This window comes from Kwoniella europaea, chromosome 1, assembly GCF_036810445.1.
Source record: "Kwoniella europaea PYCC6329 chromosome 1, complete sequence".
In the NCBI taxonomy this organism is placed as follows: Eukaryota; Fungi; Basidiomycota; class Tremellomycetes; order Tremellales; family Cryptococcaceae; genus Kwoniella; species Kwoniella europaea.
The window spans coordinates 4,920,234-4,938,738 of NC_089487.1; the positions used below are offsets into that span (position 1 = coordinate 4,920,234).

An 18,505-nucleotide genomic window follows, 5' to 3' on the forward strand; every position below is an offset into this window, starting at 1 on the left:
CCAGCCGGTGGATTGGTCTGTGTATTTATATGGTGGTAGTTTTCTAGAACCCGAATGATCTTTGAGCTTTCTCTGATCACACGTTCATACCAACTCTTGCTGGACCTGTAGATGCTCGGCATGCGCGAGGTATCTGCACGTGTATCTATCGAGTAGCTTCGGCGCTTGTTGAGCCACGAATGTCCATATGTATGCTCCATGTGTACTATTCAAGAAGGGTCTACCAGAGATTTGGAAAAAAAATTCGGTCACGATAAGCATGTTAACAACCATGTTTCCCGTATATCGTTCTGGTAATCGCATAAACGTGGATGGGAGGGAACGCACGTGAAGATCTAGTCGTTGATAAGGATTTGCGTCCAACCCTCTTTTTTGGACTGATGTTCTGTCGTAAGAATTGCCTCAAGCCTTCACCCGCGTATGACCTAGAGATGGTCAGACTCCTGGAATGGAAGATCACTGGGATCTATCATTATAGCATGTGTGTATACAGATTTATATTGTAGGGTGATGATACAAAAAAGGAAACCTGAACACTGAAAGACTCGGAACAATAGGTGATGTTATCTAGACAGAGATAGTCTGATCGCAAAATGCTACAGCTTGAGTTCAGCTGGCTGAGCTGTCAATTGCCTCGCTATTGGATGTTCTGGTTTTATGGTCGGGTGAGGAACAAGAGGCTGTATACTCGTTTGTTCAATCTCGTGAGATTCAAGTATGTGATCTTGTTCCACAGGTTTGACTGGTTCGGCGAGCCACTGAGAGACGATAACTGATCAGCAAAAGTTATCGTTTATGTCACTTGTGGAGTCTCGCACTCACCACGTGTTGTAACGCTTTCTTAGCACTTGGTCGACGGGAAGGTGGTTGCATGAGGTGTCGGACGAAGGACTTGGCCTGTTCGGATACACCTTCGAAGGGTCCTGGTGGGAAATTGACGGTTGTTCTCGATGTTTCCTGTATGAGTGCGACAGTATCTCTCGATTCCCAAGGTGACCATGAGGATAAACTATGATATAATGTGTCAGACGGTGATCAATCTATATTGCACAAATGAAAGACGAGACGTACAGATTGTACCCTATCACACCTGCACCGAATAGATCTGAATTCTTGCCATATCCTATCCCGCAGAACACCTCCGGAGCCGCATATCCCGGTGTACCTCCTACTTCATACTGATCTCGAGGATCGTCTTCAGACTGAATGTCTAGTACCTGCCATTCATCAAGGAAAATCAGCGATGGGAGACAGGGAAGAGCTAGGCAAAGATGGGTTCACAGGAGGATGCGAAGGCAAATATGCAGAATAGATAGGTCCAGTTATGAATGTGGGAGAGATCACAATCGCGATCTCAAACTCACCTTTGATATGCCAAAGTCTATGAGTACTATATCATCTACTTCGGATTCTGGCGTTCGATATAGGAAATTATCAGGTTTGACATCTCGATGTATTATCCCGTGCGAGTGTATAAACGATAGTGTATTCTAGGAATGAAGTTTTTGCGGTCGACGCAAGCGATGAAAGTCAATACTTGGTTTTGACATCAAGGTAGCCAACTCACCAGCATGACTCTCATTACCTTTCTGACAGCATCTTCGGTGAATCTCCCTCTCCTGTTCAGTCTTTCCAGCAGTTCCCCGCCAGTCAGTAATGGGAAGGCGATGTAGAACTTATGTGTGCTTTCAAACCAGCTACAAGAGTGACATTTGATCAGTTCGTCATTGGTGGCGTACCTAGAGTGGACAGTAACCTACTCTAAACCAGCACCTGAGAAGGTGCAACGAGCAATCGCTTATTTTCAGCTACAGCCTTTCATGAGTCATACCAGTACATAGTTAAACACTCACATATATTTGGATGTGTATTAATACGGGAGAATCCACTGTAACAGTGAAGCTGGGTTAGTCTGATAGATTGTTAGCTGTTCTCATAGACTGTACCCACCAATCTATCAACTTCAAGTATCCTTCCCTATCCTTGACCGCTTCCTTCCTGACCACCTTCATGGCGACTACCATCCCATCTCTTGCTTTCCAATGCGCCCTCATCACCTGCGAGTATCCCCCTTGCCCTATGACATCATGATCGAACGTGTACTCTTTCTTCTTGTGAGCTGAATGAGGACCATCATCGTGATTGTTGTGGTGTCCAGAGAACAGATGGCTGAAATCGAAAGGCATCGGGATGGATTGCTTAGTGCTGGATGATACTATCTACACGCTTTTCCACTGAGTGACTATATTGAGATCCGTAAGGTATAGAGTAGGGTGTAGGGTAGTCACTGAGGATATACGCAAGTGAATTGTCATAAATCATTGGGGCTCTATCGCTATTTTTGTGCTCTGTCTGTTGGTATTCGGTGGATCACGGAGATTGCAGTATACGCTGAAAGCAACGTCATAGAGAAAACAACTGCCGCAATCCTCCTGGTTCCTTATTTGCCTTGTTCTTTATATATGCATCTCATATAGGGCACTGGCTGGCTAATCTGATAACGGATATCAACGTAGAACGATGAAAGAGGCGAACGAGAAGGCGAAGGGGGGGAGGAGGATGAGCAAGTGCAAGTGGTAGGCAAGGTGAAACAAAGGAATCGACCCTACATATACCAATATCATTCATCCCATCAACCCATCACCATGTCATGGTCATCACAACCTACAATTACATGGCCAGATTTACCATCTGACCACCCACTGTTGCAATTCCACTCCCGACTCCCCAAAATCATCGAGGAATCCGGTCACGCACACATATGGGGAGTGACACTGACCACTTCCACCCCACCTGCGTTCTCCACTCTTCTCATACTCCAAAAATACCTCAGATCAGTATCAAACGACGTGGACAAGGCAGCTGAGAATCTCGCCAAGACACTGAAATGGAGGAAGGAGTTCGGGTTGGATAAAGAAGATAACACGGTAGAAGAGTTTGGACCTGATTTCGAAGGTTTAGGATATGTGACAAAAGTTGGGAAGAACGATGGGAAGGAGGATATAGTTACCTGGAATGTCTATGGTGCTGTGAAAGATCTGAAGAAACCTTTTGGGGATCTCCAACGGTATGTTCTCCTTTTGCTTTTGACATTTTATACTGTCCTAACTGAACTGATCCATACATACTCCAGATTCCTACGATGGCGTATCGGATTGATGGAACGAGCCATCTCCCATCTTCACCTTTCCACCACCACTATACCAATCCCCGACTATGGCAAAGGTGATGATCCTCATCGTATCGACCAGATCCATCTGTACGGAGGTGTCTCTTTCCTTCGAATGGACCCATTGGTCAAAGCAGCCTCAAAAGCGACCATCGAAATCATGCAAGCTCATTATCCGGAATTACTGCTCAGGAAATTCTTCGTAGAAGTTCCTTTGATCATGTCATGGATGTTTACCGCTATCAGCTTGTTCGTCTCTGCTGAGACGGCGAAGAAGTTCCAGGTTATCAGTTACAAGGAGAACCTGGCGAAGGAACTGGGTAATGCTGAGGATGTACCGAAAGATCTGGGTGGGAATGGTCCAAATTTAGCTACGTTGGAGAAGAGGTTGGAGAGTGATAAGGCATGATGAAATGACTTATTTATGGAAATAGTAGTTTTTGAAGTGCACGATGACCTTGTAGATGAGGATGCATTTGTACATATATATATATCCGAATCGCATGCATACAAGCATCGCATAACGATTGTAGAGAGAGAGGCTATCGTGATGATGCTGCCTGATTCACCTGATAACGTTAACATTCCCCTCCCCTCTTCCCACTTTATATTCACTTTCACATCTCTGTGTGTCACAACACATCATGAACCATCTCACTGCATCATGTCATTGTAAACAATTCTCATACCAGATCAACATACCTGAAGATGTGTCCTTCCCAGTCAGCGAGACCACCTGTTCATGCGATGCATGCAGGTATCGTACCGGACAGATCTGCATCTTGACACTATCAGCTAAACTCACTCGGTCTATACCTTCACCTGAAGATCTGAAGAAACTCAGTAGATACGATCAGAAATGTGGATTCGCAATTGAACAAGATACTCTACCTGATGGGGAAGAGGATAACAATGATAGTCAAGGTGGACTGAACAAGTATTCAAGTAATACTACTTGCGGTGGAACCATCATCACATCTTTCTTCTGTGGGAAATGCGGCACCAAAGTATATCTCCAGGTAGCTTCTTTGACTGATGAGGTGGAGATTGGAATGTGGATGTTGGGGTGTTTAGATAGACTGTTCTTAGAGGTAGATGGGAAGAAAATACCGATAGTAGATGTGCAGGGGCATCATTTCCTGGATGATACGGTAGATGGTGGAATATCGAATATATGGAGGACATCTAATGGAAAACAGCTCAAGAAGTATCATGATGGATTGGTAGAATGGGAACCTCATCAAGATATACCTCAAAAAATCAGACCAGATGAGATGCTCAACCTTCATTGTAAATGTAAAGCTTTCGATGTGTATGTTCGGCGACCCAAACCCAGTTTACCATTACCAGAAGGATGTTATTGGTATCAACACCCATTAGATGATAAAGGTATTCCGCAGAGGTACATGGCTAGCTGGTAAGTTTGCTCTCATTTCCTCATTGTGACACTGTAATCTCACCAAAGCTGCCTCGGGACTTGTACTGATTACAGCACTCCAGGTGCTCATGTGATTCATGTCGACTCACTACTGGTTCCTCTCTCCCCGCTCACCCATGGGTACAGATCCCCTTCATCGATATCTTCGCATCCTCCTCTCCCAACCCAACACCCTACATCAATGGCACCATGACCTCTTCCACTCAACTACCAGGCTTGACCCTCTACTACTCCACGCCATCTAATCACGGTATATCAAGATACCACTGCTCAACTTGTGGGGCTTCTGTACTATATTTCGACGAGAAAAGAGATTTCATCGGTACATTCGCGGTCGGTCTGAATGACTCGCTGCTTGGAATAATGAACACGAACTGGTTCAGCTGGTGGACTGGCGATGATAAGGTGACGATGCCCATGATCAATCGACGGATTGATGGAGTGAAGAGATGGGGTGAAGAGACAATGGATGAGTTTGAAGATGGACTGAAGGAATGGGGGATATCAATTGGGCAGCGGACGTAGATGGATGTGTTTGGATCTAAGGCAAAATGTGCACAATCGTAATGATAGGGTTAAGAGTTATTGGGAGAGTTGGGGTCATCTGTCACCGTCGTTGTAAGTCTCAGAGACTGTGATGAAATGGAGTTGTATGCGTGATGAACAGAAATTTTCGATCAAGCCTGGCGTTCTGGATTGTCGAGATGTAATGACTGACCTATACGAACTTGGATACATTGTTTATATATAACTCTATCGATGAATCCGATCTATTTGCTATCCTATTTTAAGATACAACAACACTATCACCTTGCTGGCTGATGGAGCTCTTCGCGATCGGCTATATATAATCAAGACAACATTGGAAAAGCGTTGAGCTGAGGGACGCTTTACCATGTCATCCTATTCTATGAGGTCACATTCGGTTATGGGTCCTGCGTTCGATATCATGGACAATCGCCAGGAATCGACTAGATCCCCTTTCTACATCGCAGAAGTTGATAATCCCACATCTGGTATATCATGTTGTCTGAAGAAATCAGCCAGCCAATCATCCAATGTCGATGTATCCAGTCGAGGGATCGTATCGTCTTCGCTTGCACCTTGACTCATCCTTTCCATCGGGATGCTGGTATCGTGCTCTAGACGTGGGGGCATACTGGAAGTGGGCGGATGAAATCTCGGACTTGAATCGGAGCCGGTCCGAGGCGTAGACGAAGTAGGGGTGATCAGAGCTGGTATACTGACGGAAGAAGTACTCCCACTCATTCCCAACGCAGCTTTGTAGAATAGGTTGACTATATCGGCGATCTTGGCCCTTGCTGCGATGGGTCTGAGCTGATTGTGGCCGAGTGCCCATCGGTTCATCATATCCTTCGCTGTTGACAATGACTGTAACGATCCTATATCCCTTTCCGCGGCGTAATTGTAATACCTATATGTGACATGTCAGCGGTGTGCTTGCTAAACATCAGGAAACCAATAAAGTGTGATTACTGTAAAAACACTTACTGTGCCAATGCAGCATAAACAATGGCATACTTTGCGATCAACCAGCAATCTAAAATATGGTCCCCATGCTGGTTCATCCATGATATCGCTTGACGTGCTCTCTGAACTGTCCTCGACCATCTTTGGGGAGTAGGTCGAAAGGTGAGATGCGATGGTAGTTTACGATTGTGTTTGACGAATGAACGGAAGAAGATCACCTAGAGATAGATATGATATTTGATCAGCCCATACATCTCCACCACATGTACGACCTTGCTCACCTCTGTTGATACAGTCACTAGGCGTAATAAACCACCCTGAACCGAAGTCGATTCTCCAGTGAACAGAAAAGGTTCAGGTATCAAGCTTAGTCGCGAATCTATCTGCCGCAAGAGTGATTCCAGGATGACATCGGTACATCTCTCCAGGGACCTAGGGCGGTAGATGACTTGCACTGCATGATCCATTGATCAGCGATTATGTATAGGTGAACCATCAATAAGGTAAACTTACTGATGTCACCAAGAAGGCAGCTGATCTGTGTAAGATCGTTAATCAAAATGACCCACATCAAGAAATAATGGTGAGGGAGAAGCTGAACTTACATGATACATCTCCACCTGGAACGCATGAGTCAAATCCGATGTCTGTAGCAAGTCTGATGATTCCAGTGGATCTTCACAATCGAGCAAGTTTATAGCTAAAGGTTGTCCGAAAGCTCCACCGTACCATCTATCCGTTATGATCGCAGCCAGCCAAGCTCTCGCTCTATCCGCGAACATCTCAGGTAACCAATGATTTGCGTTCAGCCTATGTAGACCTATATCCTGAGCCTGTCTTATCGCCGTACCTATCCTGATCCAACAATTCGATCCTCCTTCCATATTGGTTTCCCCATGTAGCTCATGCGACATTCCGGATATCAATAATCCCTGAACCTGCTGCAAGGTCGATCCGTTGCCTTTTCCCAGTTCTTCATTCAATTCTCTTGTAAGCTTTGACCGTATACTGGCGTAGATAGAGGATGGAACTTCCCGAGAGAGCGCGGCTACTGCTAAGATGGACGAGAAGACGAACGAGGATGAATCGATTGCAGAGGGTATTCGATGAGGTGGTATGACGGCGTTTAGTGGGGCTATTTGGTCGGTGTAGAAGGATACCACTGAAAGAGTGCATGAATCAGATATGCATGATGCTGCAGCGACGAATATACAGAGATGGAGAAGCCGGGAGGAACATTGGGGAAAGTCCAGAGATGAATGCTAGAGACTCGACTCACGCTTCGCCATAACATCCTCTCTGACCTGCTGCTCCGATAGCTGACCTTCACTCATAGGTATATCAGGATTCGCTCCATATACCCATCCCTCCGTCACTCTGAATAAACCATACCGACGATCTAAAGCGGCTGAATCTTCAGGTAAATCCGCAAGGAGATTGATAGTTGCGGTTGGGCCTAAACATAAATGTGACGCGATCAACTCAACAATAGGAGGACCATTACGTTTTTGATTTTGGTGACTTACCTTGCATTCTAGGTTCCGGTCCACTAAGCTTCAAATTAGGAGGTTCATCTGAGTTTCTCCTGGGCGGTGCCGTGGACGTCGATGCTTCCGGTTGATCATCAATTCGTTGGGTGTATCTTGAAGTATCTGACGTTATGATACTACTCTTTGGGAGATCGATCAGTGTTGATGAGCTGCTTGCTGCAGTCGGTGATATCCCTGTCGCAGGGTTGTTACTTGTGCTGGGTGAGGATAGCCTAGCCACTAGTTGGATGGGGTCACCGGCGGTAGATGGTCTAGCTTTCCTTAAAGCACCCGTATCAGTCGATGATACGTATATGCCCCTCGAAGCTATCTGAGCTGCTACCCATTGTTTCTGCTCTTCGGTAGTCGCTAGATCTACCAGAGTACGGAGTCTTCTCTTATCCTATAGAACGATGATTATTAGTGGCTGGCCATCGTATCGACGTATGGAAGGTAGGGAGAAAAAACATACGATTTTAGCAGGCTGGGTGGATTCGCACTGCGACTTGGACTATGCGTCACAAATAGCTGTCAATATCTTACCTCCATCGTGTGGGTCCCACTCACTCGTTTACATGCGACGCATTGAGACTGGTCATCATCAGGATATTCACATCTGAGCAGACGATCGATATTGGTCAGCTCCAATAACGATAACTACCATCGATCACCCACCTCAGCTTCCTGTTCCTACACTGATCACACGCCCTCCTAGCTTTACGCCTCTTGGCTGGTGGTGAAGCCTCCGATCCCTCTCCCATCGGTCTTGTCCTCTGTCTATAGTGATGAGTGTGATAATAGTTGGATTATACGATGATAGGTAGGAAGATGAACAGATGATGATGCATGATGATGATTGTTGTGGTTGTCATTTTGCAAATCCCGATTTTTCACATGTTCATTCGAGAGATCTAAGGCACGCAATAACAATCATTAATCAATCATCCGAGGCAGAACATGGGATCAATCTCGATACCTGTAAAGTACGAATCATCGTTATTCATGCATATGCAAGCGACTATGAGTGTGTGGAGTTGCGCGCGGTATCACCTGCACGCAAGTTGTTGCAACTTGTATGCGTAGGAATAGGAAGTACAAGATGGACAACAACCGTTTCGCATATGGCCCTCGCAAAATGTGGCAGATAAGATTGCATACACTTGGTCTTGACTATCTATGTCAGAACCGGCCATATTGATATATCCCCCGTACCCTTTGTATTGAAAACTTCTCTAGTCAAGTCTAAGGTTTCTCTTCGATGTCGCCCTCTCCGTCTGCATCGATTTGACCTTGTTGCACAGAAGTCTCATCGACCATCTTGTTGTTCTCCTGTCTAAGCTCCCTTCTTCGCATCAAGATGATCACGATGACGAACACCACACTGGCCACACAACATGAGAAAGTGGTCCTGAAACCCTTTTTGAACCTTGGTCCGTCGGTTTGTAAGAAAACGATTGCTGGTAGCCATGCATTGAAGCTGTAGAAAGGTATTATCAGCCACGATGTTCATTTCGATACCCAAATTGAGTCACTTACGCATAGAACAGACAAGAGGTACATCCAGTAATGAAGGCTCTTAATTCCGTCTTGTGACCGCACATTTCAGCAACCCAGGCATAGAATACAGGTGTGATATAGAGGGAACCGTTGACCATAAATGCGAACACCCGCAAAGAGTTCGAATGACCCCAAAAAGCAAGTACCGCCGTTGGGAAAATGCCCCAGATTAAGGGTCCCAACATGATCCAACCTCTCTGGATCCTTGTTGTTCGATCTGATATGTAGCAGTAGATTAAAATGCAGGGAATCTGCACTATATACATAGCTGATGGAAGGACGTTTCGCAAAGTGACAGAGTACTTGAACGCCTTGAGGTATACACCGAATTGAGTACCATTTTGAACAGCGAACCCGTAAATGCAGTAGAAAGGTACCAGGATCCAGAATTTCCAGTCCCTGAGTGCGGACAGGATGACAGTCCCGTTAATCTTGCCTTTCATCGGTTGAGCACCTACGTATGACACACAAGAGCCAATCAGTCCATGGGGCTGTCTGTGGGATCGAGGTTGGGTGGAAAGGACCCCAATCGCTTAGGCCCTTAGATACATGGATTACTCACCATTCCTAGCCACTCGCTCCTTGGCCAACGCTTTCTCCTCATCGCTCAAATACCACACTTTGGTGTTTTCGGGGAAATCTGGAACCAAAAACAGCAGGAGAAAGCCGCAAGGGACCGTCTGATCGTCTTTTCGCGTTAGCACCGACTCGCCATGCTTCCGGAACGTCTGCAGGCCTCACCATCGCTCCGCAGACAATATACAACCAAGACCAACCTGCACGTCCTAGGACTCCGTCGAGGTTTTTGTAGATTGCAGCTTGAAGGAAACCCGAAAAAGCAGACTGTGGGGCGAAAAACGATGTCAGAAGGTGGAAATCACGATAAGCCACACTCAAATTGCACTTACACCTGCTGGACCTGCGATGAACCATAAACCAATCCGTTTGGCTAGCTCCGGTCTCGTATACCATGACCCCAGGATGAAGAAGCCGATGGGATAGTAGAAGGATTCGAAAAGAGCGATACAAAATCGGAAACCATACCTGTTTGAGTGGATATCAGCAAAGTGCTACTGGACGTGCTTGTACGCGTTAAGATGAAAAGAAGATAGGAGAACTTACATAGCCTGGTAGCTCTTGGCACCCGCTTGAGCGAAGGTGAAGATTCCCCAGCCTATCTCACATATAGCCAAGAACAACGAAGGTCTAACTTTCATGACGATGAAACTCGACGGAATTTGCATGGCGGCTACAACCGCATTATAGATGGTCCCCATGTATGTATATTGGTTTGCCTGGATGTTGAGATCTTCTTTCATACCTGATACATATGCATTGGCCAACTACACAGGATAATCCCATGTCAGCGATGTCCTACTCTGTTCGGTTTTGGTTAATGTCTGTATTGTTTACTCACGTTATTCTGATCCAAGTTCTTCAACCACCAACCGATAGTCATAGCCGTCAACATGAAACAATCAAGTTTGAATACCAATTTTCGTTCTGCATCTGATTTCTCATAATAATCACTAAATGCATTGACATCTCTACCGTCAACATAGTCATTTATGGAGGGTGAGAAAGGCGACTTACGAATCCCAGATGAACGAAACGAATTTCTGCCATTTCCCTTTCTTCGATGTAGGTTTACCCAAATAGCTCTGTCTATCTGCGTCGAGCAAGACGGTCGGTGGTGGTAAGTCGGTTTCGACGTTCATCTTCCTGATCTCTGTTGATTGTGATCAACGAACCGGATACTGTATGGGAAGGTAGAAGTTCAATATGGGCAAAAAGAGTGAGTTCCTCGGCGGACAACTCCTGTATATATACATTATCATATGAGATCTACTCGCTCTCTTTCGGATCGACCCATTGCTCACGAAGTTGGAAATCATCAAGACTGATATCGCAAGGAACGCGACTGAGAGATCCATTTCTGGTAGATTTGCCCACTTTGACAAAGTTCGGAATGAGGAATGACCCATTTACACTTGATAACGCCATTCCCGGGATCGATCGGGAGTCTACTTTCTTCCCCTCTAGGTAAATTTCCTCTACCCCTCAACGCTCATCACAGATAAGACGTCGGACACACATTGAGATAACACCATCGATAGACTTTCGGGATAGGAGTATTGCGTGTGACTATGTGCTTGAGAGGATCGCAAGATGTGAAGGGTCGTCGGGTGACAGTCGTATATGCAATTTGGATCTCGAGCGCGCAGGAATCGCATCAGGAACAGACGAGAAGAACGGTTTGACCATTGTTTGGGAACCCGAAACCTGTTGAACATATATTGGTAGCTGTACTGGTGGTTCCTGATATCCCTGTACAGTGCGTGCTGATCCATGTCCTGGTTTGCTCGTATCGCTATTCCCCCCTGAACGGAGCCCGGACGTCCCTTCATCGGAGATGCGCTTGATCGATTGTGATACAGCAGATTCCTTTTTAAAACAATTTTTTCACTTGTATGAAGAGGGCTCATCCTGGTTGTGCTCGTTCTAACGTCGACGTCCTCATCACGGATCACAGGTAATTCATATTACTTGGCCAACATGGGGCGCCGAGCTGATGATTTCCAGGAGCATCGACCCAACATCTGTCGGATCCTGAATATTTGGGTCTTGCTTATTAAGCTTTCTCATGATATGCCTATTCACCTCCACCAAGACACGATTATAAATCTGTCTTGTATGCAGTGTTCTTTCGTTTTCAGACTAGTGCATCATGAGATAAGCCTAAGAGGTGGGACATGTTCCATGCAAGAAATTCCGTCTGGTTTCAATGCAATTGACTGATTCATCCTCAAATACTCCAGTGCAAGAAAAACTGGACAGTAGACAGAAGCACAAATGAAAGTCGCCGTGTTCACCGTTACAGGAGATCAAGGTTCAAGTGTAGCCAGATATCTGCTCGAGGACAAAGAGAAGAAGTATCAGGTATTAGGTATCACTAGAAGTGTCAACTCCGAGAAATCTCAAGGTAAGTATACGCAGCATCATGCACATTGTAGAGTTTTGCTAATGGGTTGGGGAAACAAGGTCTGGCTAAGCTTGGAGTCGAATTGATCAAAGGTGATCTGGCTGATCCCTTGTCATACGCTGCTCAGCTACAAGGTATAGACGCTGCTTATGTCAATGCGGACTGTGGGTTGTTCACCGTATGCTTGATCGTTAATCGTCTTACTCAACTTCCTCCTGTAGTCTGGACTCATTACTTCTCCAACGGATATGACGCTGTTAAAGCGCTAGAATCAGAAAAGAAAGATTCAATCGGTGCGATCGATGCATGTGTGGAAGCCGGTGTCAAACATATCGTTTATTCCACTCTGGATGAGGTTGACAAAGGCGAATGTCCCCATTACGAGTCGAAGAATGCGGGTTAGTACATCTACACTGGGCCCAGCGAGGTCAGTCGAATTTCTGACCAGTGCTGATAACGTGTATATTCCTTGTTTAAGTATCACGTTACCTCAAAGAAAAAGGTATCCCCCACACCCTTCTGTTCACCTTCAACTACTTTTCCAACCTCGTCAAATTCGGTCAACTGAAACCGCCAGCTGAAGGAGGAGATGAATGGTTATTGGATGTCCCTGCGCCTGATGACTTGAAAATCCCAAGTTATCCAGCTGAACAGACCGGTCTCTGGGTGAAAGAAGCTTTAGACAACAGGGATAAATGGCTTGGTGAGTATTTCCACCTCACAGAAATTATGTACAAGGCTCACTGGCTCAAATGGTTTCATGCATTCTATGACTTAAAGGTAAAAACATCTACGCGAATACTTCTTCCCCCACTCCCTTGGATATGGCCCAATCGTTATCTCGTAAATTCAATGCCAAAGTCACCACTGCCAACGTCACGCTCGAACAGTTCCATACAGAGGAACACAAACAGAAGATCGGAGAAGAGCTGTGGTTGGCTTACAAAGTTATCATGAATGGGTGAGCACTATGACCTCGGAGATCCGCCGCTGAGAATAGGCTGATGAACGGTGTCTCACGATAGTAAAATGTACCATGCTCCCGAGACAATTGCCGTCTTGCCTGGTGCTTGGACTTTCGATGATTGGATTGATCAAGACCAGACCTTGAAACAATGGTTCAGTAAGGAATAATCTCATACACTGGTTGAGGTTGACATGGTTGAAAGTTTGAGAAGAAAGATTAGATCATCAGTAGTTAGACATTCTCAAAATATGCATCGACAGATCAGTAAGTAAGATCGGTGTTACACTACAAGGTAAAATCCGTGTTCATTCGATATTCATTACAACGATCTCGCTTTTATCTGTTTATTACTCCATCTATACCGCACTACCAAATACTGAGAACCTACGGACGAGCGATGGTCCATATTCTTCGTAATCTACTCGAGAGTGAGAGACATTATAGAATTCCGGCTATGAGAGGAAATAACAGTTAGCAATCCTCATATATTGGAGCAAGGAAGGGCAGCTCAGAAAAGATAGAAACCGTGTAAAAGTTGTTCGGTGAAGTTGACGGTATAGCAGAATGGAATAACCACTCACAGTAGAGGCCATCAAACTACCTCCATACCATACAGCGTATCTCTGTCGTTTGTGGGAGATGACATTGACTTCTACGCCGCTTGACTGTTTATCAAAAAGGTAAGAATAGTCAGCATTCTCTCCATACAGTTCGTGTGATATGTTGACTGCAAATGGTGAGGGTGAGACCAGGGATGGAATCCACTACGGAAGATGACCCACCTTCATATGACTTCCCGATCTCTCCTCACTTCCGGCGATTCTACCATCCACAATAGCTTTGACATCTCGTTGCAACCTCTTACCGAAATCCTTGAACATGGTTGAACCTCCACTCAAGACTATATTCTTGTACAATCCTCTTCTCACATCGATGGGAGAGGTCTGAATGACGGTGTCTACTACTTCAGGGAGAGGAGTGAGGAAATCGGAGGAATAGATTTCTGGGTTGAAGAAGATCTCAGGGGCAAGGAATCGCTCGTATCCTACGTCAAGGTCGTATTTCTGGGTGAAATTGAGGATGTCAGCGAATATGGTATTGAATAGAACAGTCAGAACAGAGTATCTGTGAGATACCCTGAGAAGATAGACTCACTCGTCCAGTCACACTGTGTTCTCCAGCAAATCTGGCAAAGTATCTATAAGGGTCCGCATCGTACTTCTTGAACTCTTTGACGATATCTTGACAGACATAAGTGTAGTCCTCCTTGATCTTCTCGGCACTACGAATATTATCATTGTGTCAGCAAGTGTTTCCGCTTCATCATTCATAACGAGTGTAAGAAGCCTCTACTCACACTCTCAATTGATCTTCTGGTGGGATCTGTGCACTTTCACCTCTATCACGTAGTAGTTGTTGAACGAAGTAAGTGATATCTCGACCGGCGATAGGGATGTGTTTGATAGATGATCCAATGACATAACCTTCAGCCTACAAGTACAATGTCAGCATGGGTATTCAGGATGGGACATAGCCTTTTAAGGGTATTTCAGCATTGTTATACGTACCACAGGGATTGTATCTGCATGGACGTTCGTGTGTCAGCCGTCTGCTCGGGCAGCGAGTATATAGGTAAACTTACGAGTAACACCGTCTCCAGAGTCAATCACAACACCAGTCAAAGTTCGTTCATTGACTTTTGAAGAAGTCCATGAAGCAGCGAGGGCAAGCACGGCTTGTACGGCGATATACCTAATCAATGTGAATGGTGTCGACTCAGTGTCCATTGAACTATTCGAGGTATACTGATAAATGGCCTGAACACAACTCACAATCCTTGTACGTTGAAAGACTCGAACATGATTTCGGCGGTGTTCTCTCTGTTTTCAGGTGGGTTAAGAGGAGGTTCGGTCTGTTTAATACAAATGACTTAGAACCGCACATTGCGTTATGATACCGTTAAATGAAGCAAATGCTTGAACTTACGAGCAAAACATAGTGATCCTCTGGTTCAGCTCTTAGGTACTTGAAGATACATTGCTCCCAGAATCTCTCCATGTGATCCCAGTTCTCAATCTGACCGTGTCGAATAGGGTAGTGGAGGGAGTATGTTCTATATAAACAATTGCAATCTAGTTAGCACATGTACTAAGTGATTGTGTAATTTGGGAATATAAGGATCATTCGAGAGCTTGTTTACTCACTTTGAGTTGGCAACAGCCTCATCTCCAATGAAGAAATCCAAATCCTCTATCCCCCTCTTGCTCGCCAGATGACTTGGTTTACCAGCTATAGGAGGCGGTGCCCTTGCACCTGAACCACCCGACGTGTTTGATGATCCGGATGAAGCTGATTGATGAGTAGCAATGACGGTTGGGAACACGAACGATGGTTCAGAGTTACCTGCGAAGCTGTTTTGGTATTATTGTAAGTCACAGTGAGCATATACAAAGAGAGTTGCTGACATAGTAAACATACCCCATCTTGGTGTAACCCGTACCATTGTCTATCACCAACGGGGCTTGCCTTGACATTTTGGGCGATCTTTAGCTGGAGAGGGAGAACGGCCTAGGCTGGGGAGGGGGAAAAAGAAGGTAGGTTTGATGTATATATGGCAGACGAACAGAGTAGGTCAAGGTGGATGGATGAGAGGGAGGATGAAGGAATGGATATGGATGGTGATCTAGTTGGTGACGACAATGCATGGTGATTAGTGCACAGACCCTGACCCGGTACAGGCGTGTGAATCCACAATAAATGTGTAAAAGACGCATGCCTAACTTTGCCTCAGCAATTTGATCCCGTCTTCGCATGGTGTTGGTATCCATGTTTTGCATGTTCGTGTTACCATCTACCATAACATATTGCATTATACACATATACACAGCAAATAGCGAATCGCTATAGCAGGAGGAGATGACATCAGATGTGCCCCCTCGCACAGACCTTTGAGGGGTAGCAGATAGCAGATAGCAATGGTATAAAAGGAAGGGGTGCAACTCTGAAGGACTGGATGAATCGCTTCTTGGTCATTCCCATATCCCATGTTAACAGCAATCTGATCTACTCATCACCCACTTATGAGTATACACTGAGCTACTATGTCTACTGAATCGACTGATAAGAAGTACAAAGTTGTGATCGTCGGCGGTGGGATGTGGGTCATTCTCTTTGTCTTTAAACCTGGTCAAACCGCAAGCTGATGGACTGTGAATTCTGAGCGTAGAGCCGGTCTTGCTACTGCTCATTACCTTGAAAGAGCGAAGGAGGAGGGATGGGCACCTCCATCTCTTCAAGTGACAGTATACGAAAGGAATGAAGAGGATAACAATTCGACCAAATACCCTATGCAAATATCCCCTGTGAGTACCGTTCTTTCATCAAGTTATCGCAATGACGAAGGGTAGCCCTAAGGTCGTTCATTACTACTCAGGACGCGAGATCAGCTCTGCAAAAGATCCTCTCCACTCAAGAATACTCCAATTTGACCACTCAATCAAACTACGGTATCACCCACGGTGGCGTCAACATCCTCAACCCAGATCTGAGCCACTTATTCTCGAACATCAAATATCAGAACGAACAGCCTCAGTGGATCCATCGAAAGGTTCTCAAAGATATGCTGAGTGTTGGTGTTAACATCACCAGAGGAAAAAGAGTAGTGAGGGTCAGAGAAGTAGAAGCGAAAGTTGAAGTGGTATTTGAGGATGGAGCGAACGAGTTGGCGGATCTGGTTATTGGTGAGTTTGCCCATTCGACGTGATCTATCTACTCTTGATTCCAACAGCTCGAGGCGTCCCAGCTGTTCTCATTCTTCAACATTTTGATATTGACTCCAATGAGATATCTGGATATGTGACCCTACCTCTGCGCTTCAACCATCTATCATATCTTCCCTCACCTACGATGACTCGTCGTTGGCGTGTGCCCCGTCCAATACTATTCGTTCATCATCTCAATACCGATACAATATGTGGCTGATAAAAAACTGCTTGATACATAGGTGCCGACGGTATAGGCTCTATCGTTCGATCCCAGACTCATCCCTCCTTTCCTCACTTCCCTCTCATTCCTTACGTCCTCATCCAGTTCAAGCTAGCCACGCCCATCGCCAAACTCCCTCTGCAACTCAACAAAGACTGTCAAAATACCATCTTGGGCAGCCACTCGAACTATCTCCTGATCATTCCACTGCACGGTATAGATCTCCCTCGCATGACACCTAGATCAGCCATCACGTTATCAGAACAAGGACCGTTCGCCGAGCCCGATCAATCTGTCTTGAAAGTACAAGATTCTCTGAAAGATACTCAAACTGGTTATGTACTGGTTAGGATGCTCTCGAACGTCAGTGGAGAAGGTGCAGCTGGGTGGGAAGATCTCACCGAAGGTGCATGGATCGATAAGATTCTCGATATCCTGAAGAAAGACGGGACGGACCAAGGGTTGTTGCAAATCATCGAGAACGACTCAATACCCGGTACAATTAGCTCGACGGGTGTTGTCAGTAGTGCGCTTGGAAAACACGTCCCATATAAGGATGGGAAAGTGTTCTTGATAGGGGATGCGGCTCATGCTGTACCACCTACAAAGTGAGTGATCAACGTTGTATCGGTGATTCAGAATCGTTGGAGGAACTTCTGGCTGATGTTGTGTGTAATCAACAGTGGGAATGGAGGTGCGGCAGCCTTGTTAGATGCTCAAGGGATAGTAGAGACGCTCTTGACATGTTCGGAACTTGGTCCAGGAGGTGAGTGCTTTGGTCATGTCTCGCCTTCAACTTACAAAATTCCACATTTACAAATTTGATGGCCCGAAAACCTCATGTCCCGCTTCCGCTTCTGCATAACACACTCTCACATATGTGTTGATAACTTCGTTCATCCCTAAAGCTCTCACTTCCTCCCAACACCCACTGCGATACTCCTTCCTATCTTCGTATCTGCAGGAAAACAGCGTTTGCTTCCACCATGACTGCTTTCATATTAACTGTTTTTTCTTCCTGGTGTAACCCCGTTTCCCCTCATCGCAAATTTTTGTGTCCTACTGGCCTTTATTGATCCACACTAACAAAACATCCTTGTTTTGTACTATAGCCGCTCCACTCACCTCATACCATCGTTCTCTCATCCGAACCGAAGCTTACCTGAAAGGATCATTACACCTCCTGGAGAACTCAACTACATCAGGATGGTCGGGTTTCATCCAGAAATCCAGATTGAAATTGAGGAATAGTTTTTGAGAGGGTGAAAAAAACCAGAAAATACAACGGTGACTTCATCTGGAGAAGCGTTCCAACTGGGATTTTCCTTGTGGATGAAACTGTAGGCGTGCATATAAGATCGGTAGTGTTCATAAACATTGTACAAAA

The 18,505-nt window shown here is 45.4% G+C and overlaps 8 protein-coding genes across 8 annotated transcripts; 4 read left to right on the forward strand and 4 right to left on the reverse strand.

The window, feature by feature from the left end:
- Positions 1 to 596: 596 nt before the first annotated feature.
- Positions 597 to 2,186, reverse strand: V865_001870 (uncharacterized protein; the record flags this gene model as incomplete). Its single annotated transcript, XM_066225684.1, has 8 exons — positions 597 to 758; positions 823 to 1,009; positions 1,072 to 1,217; positions 1,365 to 1,490; positions 1,568 to 1,697; positions 1,761 to 1,773; positions 1,854 to 1,888; positions 1,951 to 2,186. The coding sequence occupies 8 exons, from the start codon at positions 2,184 to 2,186 to the stop codon at positions 597 to 599; spliced, it is 1,035 nt and encodes a 344-aa protein (XP_066081781.1).
- Positions 2,187 to 2,645: 459 nt separating this feature from the next.
- On the forward strand, positions 2,646 to 3,578 carry V865_001871 (uncharacterized protein; the record flags this gene model as incomplete). Its single annotated transcript, XM_066225685.1, has 2 exons — positions 2,646 to 3,067; positions 3,134 to 3,578. The coding sequence occupies 2 exons, from the start codon at positions 2,646 to 2,648 to the stop codon at positions 3,576 to 3,578; spliced, it is 867 nt and encodes a 288-aa protein (XP_066081782.1).
- Positions 3,579 to 3,813: 235 nt separating this feature from the next.
- V865_001872 (uncharacterized protein) lies at positions 3,814 to 5,132 on the forward strand (the record flags this gene model as incomplete). Its single annotated transcript, XM_066225686.1, has 2 exons — positions 3,814 to 4,586; positions 4,670 to 5,132. The coding sequence occupies 2 exons, from the start codon at positions 3,814 to 3,816 to the stop codon at positions 5,130 to 5,132; spliced, it is 1,236 nt and encodes a 411-aa protein (XP_066081783.1).
- A 459-nt stretch (positions 5,133 to 5,591) lies between these two features.
- Positions 5,592 to 8,388, reverse strand: V865_001873 (uncharacterized protein; the record flags this gene model as incomplete). The annotated part of the gene is made up of 10 exons (XM_066225687.1): positions 5,592 to 6,042; positions 6,120 to 6,316; positions 6,380 to 6,552; positions 6,612 to 6,636; positions 6,704 to 7,260; positions 7,378 to 7,554; positions 7,625 to 8,030; positions 8,100 to 8,138; positions 8,195 to 8,243; positions 8,303 to 8,388. The coding sequence occupies 10 exons, from the start codon at positions 8,386 to 8,388 to the stop codon at positions 5,592 to 5,594; spliced, it is 2,160 nt and encodes a 719-aa protein (XP_066081784.1).
- A 481-nt stretch (positions 8,389 to 8,869) lies between these two features.
- Positions 8,870 to 10,902, reverse strand: V865_001874 (uncharacterized protein; the record flags this gene model as incomplete). The annotated part of the gene is made up of 8 exons (XM_066225688.1): positions 8,870 to 9,104; positions 9,164 to 9,638; positions 9,747 to 9,864; positions 9,926 to 10,027; positions 10,093 to 10,228; positions 10,307 to 10,527; positions 10,602 to 10,713; positions 10,778 to 10,902. The coding sequence occupies 8 exons, from the start codon at positions 10,900 to 10,902 to the stop codon at positions 8,870 to 8,872; spliced, it is 1,524 nt and encodes a 507-aa protein (XP_066081785.1).
- A 1,135-nt stretch (positions 10,903 to 12,037) lies between these two features.
- On the forward strand, positions 12,038 to 13,301 carry V865_001875 (uncharacterized protein; the record flags this gene model as incomplete). The annotated part of the gene is made up of 6 exons (XM_066225689.1): positions 12,038 to 12,167; positions 12,227 to 12,331; positions 12,389 to 12,565; positions 12,646 to 12,870; positions 12,948 to 13,128; positions 13,193 to 13,301. 6 exons carry the CDS (start codon positions 12,038 to 12,040, stop codon positions 13,299 to 13,301), a joined length of 927 nt encoding a protein of 308 aa, XP_066081786.1.
- A 189-nt stretch (positions 13,302 to 13,490) lies between these two features.
- On the reverse strand, positions 13,491 to 15,668 carry V865_001876 (uncharacterized protein; the record flags this gene model as incomplete). Its single annotated transcript, XM_066225690.1, has 11 exons — positions 13,491 to 13,586; positions 13,716 to 13,799; positions 13,917 to 14,198; positions 14,290 to 14,416; positions 14,492 to 14,625; positions 14,703 to 14,716; positions 14,777 to 14,886; positions 14,967 to 15,046; positions 15,121 to 15,247; positions 15,339 to 15,545; positions 15,613 to 15,668. 11 exons carry the CDS (start codon positions 15,666 to 15,668, stop codon positions 13,491 to 13,493), a joined length of 1,317 nt encoding a protein of 438 aa, XP_066081787.1.
- Positions 15,669 to 16,235: 567 nt separating this feature from the next.
- On the forward strand, positions 16,236 to 18,376 carry V865_001877 (uncharacterized protein; the record flags this gene model as incomplete). Its single annotated transcript, XM_066225691.1, has 6 exons — positions 16,236 to 16,291; positions 16,361 to 16,496; positions 16,568 to 16,874; positions 17,138 to 17,726; positions 17,802 to 17,884; positions 18,231 to 18,376. 6 exons carry the CDS (start codon positions 16,236 to 16,238, stop codon positions 18,374 to 18,376), a joined length of 1,317 nt encoding a protein of 438 aa, XP_066081788.1.
- Positions 18,377 to 18,505: the final 129 nt, after the last annotated feature.